Here is a 10,201-nt window from a genome sequence, read left to right as displayed (position 1 = left end):
GACAGTTAACGTGCCAGAGCCTCATCTTCCCATCATGCCACACCGCCAGCACAAACACCACCAGGACAACTGCATGTGTTTTGAGTTTTTTATTGTACAGAAAGGGAGTAGAATTACTGAGGCTGTTGTCCGCTTCCTCGTCCACGGCCAAATCCGCCTCTCTGCATTTAAAAAGCAAGAAAAGGTTTTAAGTTAGTCCACATCACTGACACCCAGTCAAGAGATTAAACACTACATTTCTCAGAGGTGTTCATGGGTAATGTAGTCCACTGCAGTGATGAGCACTTGGAACTGACTTGACACCATTTCCCATGAGGCCCCTCTGGCACAGCAGTACCTAGCGGTATGTACTTACAAACTGGAAATCTGTGGCTGCTCCAGCACCAGCTTCTGCCTTCTTGTCAGCGCCGGCTACAGAGAGAAACAGCGATGAGGACTCCATTTTACATACCACCCACACTACTGCAGAGCGAGCGGTCCGCTAGGCCAGAACCGCCACACGCACAGGCTGGGTCTCACAGCCGTTTACACACAAGGCTGTATGGAAGATCTACATGAACACCAGTTCCACAAGCAGGCTCTTTCAGGTGCATCCCAGGGAAACAGTCCGGTTGGACATACCAGACTTGTACAAACTGATTAGGGTGTGTATTTAAGTCCAGCCAAACATCTACTCTGTGGGGTCAACTTTTAGAACATGCACACATTTAATAAACAGCAACCGCAATACTGCTTCCATATGAACAACATGGGCATTTTCTAGGAAGAAACTAATTTGGAATGCATTAGAAATTCACAACGCAGTTAAAAAATTTGACTGCACAGGGACAGTACTCTCAAAATGGAAACATTGATGTTTGGATGATTAATACCCTGCAGGAGCAGGGGGCGGGAGGAGGGGGTTGGGGCATTGGGGCAGGAGCAGGGTGCAGTACTTACGGGGTGCCCCAGAGCGCCTGTAGGTGTCCCTGTCAGCCTCACCACGGGCCAGACGAGCTGGCCTCTCCCCTTCCATACCTGGAACACACACACACAGTCAGATCAGCTCCTGGCTAGCGCAGTGTCTCACACACAGAGATTAGCTGTGGGTTCTCAGAGTTTCTCACACACGCACACAAGCACGCACGCATATGCATGCACGCGCACACACTTACATACTGATCAGCTCCAGGCCAGCGTGGTCTCTCTTACACAGATCAGCTGTGGGTTCACAGAGTCTCACACACACACACACTCACACACACAGATCAGGTCCAGGCCAGCGCAGTCTCTCACACAGATCAGCACTGGGTTAGCAGTCTCTCTCATACACACAGATTAGCAGTGGGGAAAATGAGTCTCTCACACAGGCACACACACACGCCTATGCACGCATGCGCACAAACACGTGTATGCACGCGCGCGCACACACACTCATACAGATCAACTGTGTGAGTGTGTGCGCGTCTCTTACACGCACACACAGATCAGCTCTGGGTTAGCAGTCTCTCACACAAAGCGCAGTGTTCAGTTCTGGGTTCAATGTCTCTCTCACACAGCACAGATCAGCTCTGGGTTCAAAGACTCTCTCACACAGAAATACACACAGATGAGCTCTGGCTTAACAGTCTCTGTCGCTCTCTCACACACACAGATCAGCTCTAGGTTAACGGTCTCACACACAGGAGCAAAACACAGATTTCAACGCGCCGCAAGTGCATTAAACTGACATTTTCAAACCATCGCTCAGAATGGCAATACTAGACACAACAGCGAGGATTTAGTGACGTTTGTCACAGTGCACAGAGGACTTTTGTCTGAAAGGATCAGGCACCAGCCATGCCTGGCTTGGTCAGCAGAATCTACAGCTTGAAAAGCAGTCATCCATCCTACAGTCAGTTATCCTGTAGTAGTCAGCAACAGCAGAACTGACTGGCTGAACAAACACACAAAGTAGTATCTCCCATGTTGATTGGTCAGTTTAGCTCTGGTTCAGCAGCCACTGCCATGGAGATTCAGCCAACAGCAACTTTCCTAAAACCTCAAATCTTTGTGCTGTGACATTGAAAATCACTTCACTGGAACTAAGCAGATATTAACACACCACTTCTCACTTAATCCTTTTGGCTTATTTTAACTGAGTAAGAACACTTTGTGCAAGACAACAGAGCACCCAGAAACATTTATGGTTCCCATCAAGCAGGTGAGAAGAAAGTCTGCACAGGTAACTGCTGTGAATTGGAGCCACGTTTTGCATTCAGTTCTGTGGTCTTTCAGCAGTGCTTCCCGGGGGGGTGGGGGTCGGGGGGGGGGGCACTCACCCTTGGGTCTGGGCCGAGCGGTCTCGGGGCGGGTCTGGCGGCGCAGGGTGGCGGGCACGATTTCGGGGGGCAGGTGCAGGAAGTCCCTGAGGTACTGGATGCCCTCGTTAGTCAGGTACCAGTAGAAGTGGCGCCAGGCGAACTGCTCCTTCACGTACCCGCAGGACTTCAGCGACTGCGACGGACAGGAAGCGCCCAACCGTCAGACAGGAAGCATCCCTCTCCCCAACATCCCCACGCAGCTTAACACAGCTTTACCATACATCCATTATCTATACCCGCTTATCCCGAGCAGGGTCGCGGGGGGTGCTGGAGCCTATCCCAGCGTGCATTGGGCAAAAGGCAGGAATACACCCTGGACGTGCTGCCAATCTATCGCAGGGCACAACTTTGCCAGAAAGCGCTAAACCTTGTTCAGCCTGGTCCATCGAAACCAGAATATCCAAAACAGAGCCCACACCTGAATGCTTATCTCCCCCATACAAGACAATGGCTCTCATCAGCACCAACAAATATGCTTTAAAGCAGGGGTGTCCAGTCTTATCTGAAACGGGTCAGTGTGGGTGCAGGTTTTTGTTTTAGCCTAGCACTACCCACACCTGATTGAACTAATAATGGTCTTCAATCAAAACCTTGATAAGTAGAAGCAGATGTCTTAGTGCTGGGGCCCCCTGCTTTAATTTTCTGAAATGGAAACGCATTCTGTTCTCGTACAGCTCTTTACTCCACAGGCAGCTGTTACTGATGCTCACGGACACACCCGAGCGACAGAGGGGATGCAGGTGCCCTGAACTCCAAGGTGCCCTTACCTGCATGGCCTTCATCACGTGCAGGTTGGGCACGTTCTTGTCGGCCAGCTCGGGGTGCTTGGCCAGATGCACATCTTTCTTGGCCACCATGACGCCCTCCTTGAAGAGGAGCTCATAGATGGCAATGCGGTTCTTCTTGGGCATCAACATCTACAGTCAGCAAGGCAAAAATGTGGTCAATAGATGCTTGCCAAAAGCACTTAACCAACTTTCATTCATTTGCCTTATGAACCGCTTGACGGAATGCTTCATTTGTAGCGGGAAATGTGCACACTCTTAATGGACCCAACTAGCAAATTAGCCGAGGCACAAGAGGATAAAGTAAAAGCTAAAGGCAAGGGTTAAAAACTCATATACCGCGAAACACTTGCCAAAGTTGTGAGAAACGAGGAAGCCTGAATGAATGAAGTTATAACGTTGTGCCGGCTAGCTACAGAGTTGGGCAAAATACTCAAGCTAGCATCCTAATCAAATCTTCTGATCGTGAAATCTAGACATTAATAACCCGAAACAAGCACATTTCCCGCAACACCAGCATTGTGCTTTCTTATGTAGTTGCTATAAATACCACGAATTGTAAGACTGGACAGCTAGCTAGCACGTTCCAACCGGCAGGAACGGAGACTATTATACTAGTTGGAAGTTAGCTAGCTAGCCAAATAAGCAGACCTGTTTTGCAGATATTGTATGCCGACAGTGCAGATATGTAGCGGACCAAAACACTGCCGATCGCGGAAACTGGACATTCACTGTAATACTTAAAGGGCCCCTGCTCGAATAAAAATGTCAAAATGTGCGTTTACCAGCCCTGTGCAAACCATGGGCCTATCCCGTGTCCCCAAGACATCTGACAAGTACAATGGCAATCTCGTCTACCAGTGGATCCATTTCGGGGAAATAATTCAACCGGTACATTTAGGAGGAGCAACTTTGGCCTTAAACCGAGGTTTAAATATGATTTGGAACAAGATGTTTGAAATATGAAACAGATTACACGGCCAGGTCAATCACATACCTCTGCAACTTGCTTTGAGACCGGACCCGGAAAGGAAGGAGCATGCGTGTGACGCGCATTTATTCAGACGGAAGTGACGTACGCAACGCAACATTCTGAGGACTGCGCCATGCTGAACCATAGACTGAGCTGCGGTACGGGACAAGAGGGAGTCCTCAATACAGGTAGACGAGTTCAAACGAGGGAAAACACACTGCTCTGGTTTAAAGCACATAAACAGATCGGCAAAATTGAATAAACAGAAAACCAAAAACCAAGCTACGTAGCAAGCTACGCGTTTTTTTTGTAACTTCGGGAACGGATACAGCCGTAGGCCTACAGTGAAGGTGCAAAGAGATTCGAATCTCTTTGGAAGGTGTGCGTTCGACATATGCCAGAACGACCGTAATTTAGGTCCCACGGATGCAAGTGATCCAGACGTTATTTCCAACCAGACATTGTATAATTAATGTATAGTAACGAACTGTCTATCGTTCTTATTTGAGAACTTTAAAATGTATGTTGAGGAATAACCCACGATTAATTGTAATGTATCTCCAGTATTCACAACCCAAGAATGATTTACATTTATTTATTTATTTATTTATTTATTTATTTATTTATTTATTTATTTATTTGAGTTTAAGGAAAGGATTATGAAAGAATTAAAACACATTTTTAACAACCTATATTAATCAAGAGATTATCTTCATGAAAAAAGCGAACAAACAAAAAACAGCATACATGGACCCCATGACTGAGATATAGATCCTTTTAAATATGTTGTCAGATTTAATGTTTAATGTTCAGACTTTTGTCTGCAATGAAACATATTTAAGATATTTATAGAGCTGTTTGATAACCTGGCAGCTCTCAAATGGTAGGTGGGCCTCTAGGGGCATTCAGCAGTTTGGTCTAAAGCAGGAAGATACTATTCAAGTGATTTAATATCAGTTTATACAGCGAAACCATCCCTCCAGTGCTTGTGCATATGTATATTACCTGATTCTTTTTTTTTAAATTATGTTTGATATTATTTTTGGTAGGAAATTTTTTTTATGGTGTAAGCAATTTGAGGTGTGTGCTCAAGGAAACAAGTTGGCTAATTGGCACTATAAAAAAAAAAGACTGATATGCGTGTTTATATTTGTAAATAAACACTGTAAAATGAATGGGTCAATTGACATTTGCATAGCTGGAGTTCAGGTTTAAACAGAGCTGGAACAGCTATCTAAAGCTGTAAAATAAGAGTTAGCCGTTCCTGTTGTATTGCAGTTCTGTGGTCTAGAGGTTTAAGCTGTAGGTTTAAACCCCAGCTAGGCACACTGCAGCCGACCCATTGTGTACATTAGGCTCCACTTCTGAAAACATGACATCACTGTAAAAGTTGCTTTGGCATTTCCTGAAGTATAGTTTCTTTCTTTAGTCCACAGACCCCCCCAATGCCCCTGTGTCTGCTATTGTAAATTCACCAGCTTATGACTAAATGTTTAAAATATCATAACTCACACATCACACTGAGCCAGCCGCTAATGTACACTACAACTAAAAAGAAAAAGAAAAAACTCCAACGAGTACACAATTTAGAGGCTGCACTGTCAATTTAACACCATACACCTATTATGATACCACTAGAGGCCGCCATATCGTTATCTATATTGCTTCAGTACAATTGAAGAAGGTGGAGGAAATGATAAGGTAGGTGAGTTATAATGATATAGATAAGATAAGATGGGTAAGTTTCCTCCCCCTGGCTTTGCATTTTTGATAACACTCAACATTTAACAGTCTAGTAGTCTGCACACATTATGGTTTGTCAGCATGAGAAACGGGACAAATCTGTGGAACATAGAGCAGTGTAGTGTAGTGGATAGAGAAATGGGAATGCCACTTCAAGGTTGTGGGTTCGATTCCCTGCTGAGGTGCTGCCATTATACCCTTGAGAATATGAATATAAATGTATGCAATGCACATGGAAAAGATGACAGCAATGTTCAGTTGTTGGCCTCCAGTAGCAATCTGACAGGCACGTTCTAAACCAGTGATCTCCAATTTACCAAAATTCCATCCAATTGTAAGAGTACCTCAGTTTTTTAGCTAGATAGCGTACACTGACACTAACACAGGGGTGGGCAATTCCAGTCCTGAAGGGCCCATTGCTTGTGTAGATTTTTTCCACCAGTTAACCTGGCTAACTGAGATAATTAACTGTATACATAAACACTGGTTCACTCGTAGATTAGATCAAGGTAAGACGTTTCATATAGGAGCACAAGAACAGTCTTTGGCTGTGATGCATGGCCTTATCAAGAAATGTAGCTAAATGTCAAATGGCATAACTGTTAGGGCTAATTAAGTAATTAAGGGCAAACGTTGCCATGAACACCAATGACCCTCGTTGTCCACCACTGTAGTAACGCCACCTGATTCCTTGCAAATCTGTAACTGCAAATGTTCCACTTGAGCCCTTTCAGGATACATACCGTCCAAATAATGGCCTCCACTACACCTTACATTGTAATTACCAGTTAGAAGAGAGCATTGTTTTTCATGTAAAATATTGAAAAACACAGGGTTTAAAATATTTTCTCTTTGATCACCGCTTTATCAATTTACACGTAGTTTAACTGTGTATGTGGGGGTTTCAAAGTAGCTCAGAAACTGAAGGGGTCACTGTCCATTTCAACAGCAAATGTACATCCCTATGAAAAGCAGTGATAGCTCAACTGGCCTATGACAGCAAACTGAACATAACATAACATAATGATGAGAACAGGCCATTCAGCCGAACAATGCTCGCCATTTTCCTGACTAAATTAGTGCTCGGATTATCTACAGTGTTTCTGCCTCTACTACGTGACCTGGCAGGCTATTCCACACATTGACTTCATGCTCATTTTCAGAACATAAACATCGTTAAAATATTATCTGACTGTTTTTTTTTTTTTTGTAATCAAATAATAAATTGATTTCAAATTCTCTGTAAGAGGCTGTCACATTTTACATAGGAAGTAGAAAATAAAAAAAAGATCAAAGCAAGAGTTGGGCTCTCTGTGCTGAGATGTTTTGCTGCGCTTAATTTGTATCTCCACTAATTATAGCCCATCTAAAATCGGCCTGTATTTTTAGCATCGTTCTTCTGCGCCAAACATACAAATGTCCTGCATCTTCTTCCGGATATTCTTACTCTTCATTGGCTCTCCTCTGCTGGATACGCTCCATGTATTTTTCGAGACGTTGCTCATTTGCATTAATGCATTGATGTACCAGTTTAATCAACAAGGTGATGTTCCATCTGGTGAACTCGAGTCGTGTAGCCTATGTATTAGCTTCTTGCCGCTTAATGGCCCACGCCCCACGTATGGGTCAATTTAGACTGATTACGCGTTGTACTTCCTAGTGTCTGTCGACAGCTCTAAGATTTTGAACTGTAGAAACCCGCCAAGTAAAAGTATGTAGACCCAAATAATACGTGTGTTTAAAAACATTGGTGAATAGGCTTTGAAATATTTAGTAGTTCATACGCTGTACATTTCAGCACCATTAGACTGGACAGCAGCTTCAAAATTCCGGCTGCGTTTCCACTTCCCGTTTTGGGAAACCAAGTTAGGAAATATAACGTGTACCTCGACAGTTTGTTTCGGAAACGTTTGTCCTACTTTATGTCGTTATCCGGAAAGCGAGCCCCGGTCTTGTTAAGGACAACCTTGTGTGTCGGCCGCGGGGATTAGCACTGCAGACTTGGTCCTGCAGAACCGCGGATTCTGTTACTTTTTGCTTTCACCTGAAAATCAGCAACCAATACATTCCAGGTCAGGTGAGTTAACTGTGTAATCAGCTGCTTTAACCTATCAATTACGTGCTGGAAGCTGGAAAAGGAATACCAACAACACACCCCGTTTCTCTGTAGGACCACAGCTGCGCTTTCTGATGACAAAAATAACCTGACGATAACAGTTATTATAACTGTTTTTCATATTTATTTTCTCGACATGAACGCTGTAGTCGCGTGTAGCCATGACAACGTGATAGAAGCACACGCCAGTAGGCTAGATGCTAAGTGCATGTGTGCAGCACCAGTATTCACAAGCGTGGTTTCTACAATGTAAATCGATGTCATTTCTGTATTATGAATTACAAAAAAATCCACAAACGGGTTAATGATGACGGAGCCACACCTACAACACTTTTGAGGAAATGGCATCACTAGCCTCTAGCGTTCTCTGTCCTGCTTTGCTACATTAAGTGGCAGATTTTTAAACGACTATGCTTGAATTATGCTCATTGTTAGGTCATTGGATAACACACGATAGACCCACAGTTGATTTGTTCATGGGTTCATAAACAGGCTGCTACGAATTGGTCCCGACAACTGAGCCCAGATGCAAACAAATTATAGCCTACAGACCAACTCAGTTTATGCACAGTAATTTGGCAGGTCATCAGGAATGAATGCAGGGCCTTTCGTCAAGTAGTAAACGACCAGTTTATAGACTCTGCTCAACATTATTTGCGATAGGCCTGTATTAGATCTTTCTTCACGTTAATTCCCTCAATCTAATGTAATAGGTCAACCGGGAAAATTAAACGATTGATGGAAAACATGGGTGAACGAGGCAGGTTGTGTTTAACAGTGTAGAGCTTTGCACAGGGATTATCTGGAATGTCAATCTCGTGACGTTAAACAGCAGAACGGAGGGATTTGGGTTGGCCAAATGGGTTGTGCACAATTTCTACCACTTCTGTTTTCAAATGTAATTTTCTGTGGTTGAATTTTTTTTGTTTTTTTATGACAAAAACAAACATGAATGCAACACTGTGTTTCCTACGGCTGAATAGCTCGAGCAATGTAGGCATTCAGAGCAATGTAGGCTTCCGAGGTAGTGCCGTGTGAACGCCATTATTAGTAAGATATTACTAGCCCTTAGTGAGTCCTCGACCCTATTCGAAAAGAAGCATAATTCCTCGCCTACATTATTTCTCGTATGGGGTTTCACGTGATAACCTTCCCATCACACCGCTCAACACTGTATATAGCCACTCACTGGGTGTTCCTTTCAAGTTCGTCATTAATATGTAACGTCCGTCTTCAGTAGAACCATCCCCCATTCCCTGCGTGTATCGTGATCTCGCGGATGCGGATAGCCACTTGAAGAAGCAGGGTCGGTCACCTCCTGTCAGCGTAACCGAAGGAAAAAATCATTTACAATTTACGGAATATCTGGAATCCTCCGCCCGATTTCCACTGGTATGTGAATAATGCATCGCATGCTCGATTATTTGCAGAACGCGAATTTCAGATTGAAACTAATGATACGTGCTAACAGAATGCATTGCGGCCACACCACCAATTTGTTTTTCCTTGCTTTATCCTCACCCGAATCAAAATGTTTTAGTTATTTGCCTGTAACTTGTAACGGGAATCGGTTATGTTTGTGCATTTGGAAGGGTGGAATGCAGAAGCGTCGTTAATCATTCAAAACCGTTATCTGATTTCATTTTTTTCTAGGCGCGCTTTGTTTGAAGGAGACTGTTTTCTGTGCATGGCACGCGATTTCCTTTTGCAAATTATTATTCTGAATGGTCATACTGTGAATACATTGCTTTTGTTTTTGGCATAATTTAGGCTAGTTTACGAGATAGAGAAAGAGAACGTGCGCGCGCGCCTGTGTGTGTGTGTGTGTGTGTGAGGGGGAGGGGAGGGGGTTGTTATTTTAGATTCTCTCATTCAGATAAACAAGTATAACCTATTGATTCGTATAGCCTAATTCCGACTCATTACAAATCCCATGTATTTCGACAATGCGTTGTTTTTTTATCTCGTTTTAAAAAAAAACCTGGAAACGATAATGTGCTCTCACTTTTCTGTTTAATTTGAAATGACGGGTTTTATGTAGCCTGGCTTAATTGATTTAAAGCGAGCAAACGTACACCGCAGTGGCTTGTAGCTGCACCAAAACATAACTGAAATGACCGTCCAATGGAATGTCGTTCATCTCGGCTGTCACTAGCCAACATTGCATATTAAATAGCGGTCAGATGCTTCGCGAGGCAGTGCGCTCGAGGTCCCAGCAGTTCCGTCCATATTAGGAGTGTGG

The 10,201-nt window shown here is 43.9% G+C and overlaps 2 protein-coding genes across 5 annotated transcripts in view; one reads left to right on the top strand and one right to left on the bottom strand.

Moving 5' to 3' along the window:
- Window positions 1-74: 74 nt before the first annotated feature.
- Window positions 75-4,258, bottom strand: rps10 (ribosomal protein S10). The gene is made up of 6 exons (XM_064304416.1): window positions 4,125-4,258; window positions 3,110-3,259; window positions 2,301-2,475; window positions 940-1,017; window positions 356-411; window positions 75-161 (listed from the first exon to the last, which is right to left on the bottom strand). The coding sequence occupies exons 2-6, from the start codon at window positions 3,257-3,259 to the stop codon at window positions 114-116; spliced, it is 507 nt and encodes a 168-aa protein (XP_064160486.1). The 5' UTR covers window positions 4,125-4,258; the 3' UTR covers window positions 75-113.
- Window positions 4,202-10,201, top strand: part of LOC135237334 (protein kinase C and casein kinase substrate in neurons protein 1-like) — a 57,530-nt gene continuing 51,530 nt past the window's right edge. Inside the window, exon 1 of one of the 4 annotated variants that reach the window (XM_064304409.1) lies at window positions 4,202-4,288. The gene's annotated coding sequence lies outside the window, so the exon portion shown is untranslated. Of the gene's footprint in view, window positions 4,289-9,106; window positions 9,352-10,201 lie in introns of those variants that run through there. The other 3 variants (XM_064304410.1, XM_064304408.1, XM_064304411.1) reach the window with 3 other exon arrangements.

The sequence above is a fragment of the Anguilla rostrata genome, chromosome 13, assembly GCF_018555375.3.
Source record: "Anguilla rostrata isolate EN2019 chromosome 13, ASM1855537v3, whole genome shotgun sequence".
Taxonomy (NCBI): Eukaryota; Metazoa; Chordata; class Actinopteri; order Anguilliformes; family Anguillidae; genus Anguilla; species Anguilla rostrata.
The sequence above is the reverse complement of the archived record's forward strand: the minus strand, read 5'-3'. Positions and strand labels throughout refer to the sequence as shown.

Bases quoted from the DNA above. Each gene is read 5' to 3' on its own strand.
- rps10 (XM_064304416.1), bottom strand. From the start codon at position 3,259: ATGTTGATGCCCAAGAAGAACCGCATTGCCATCTATGAGCTCCTCTTC. The intron at 2,476-3,109 runs GTAAGGGCACCT...TGTCCGTCGCAG, and splicing joins ACGTGATGAAGGCCATGCAG to TCGCTGAAGTCCTGCGGGTA. The intron at 162-355 runs GTAAGTACATAC...TTTTAAATGCAG, and splicing joins CAGCCACAGATTTCCAGTTT to AGAGGCGGATTTGGCCGTGG.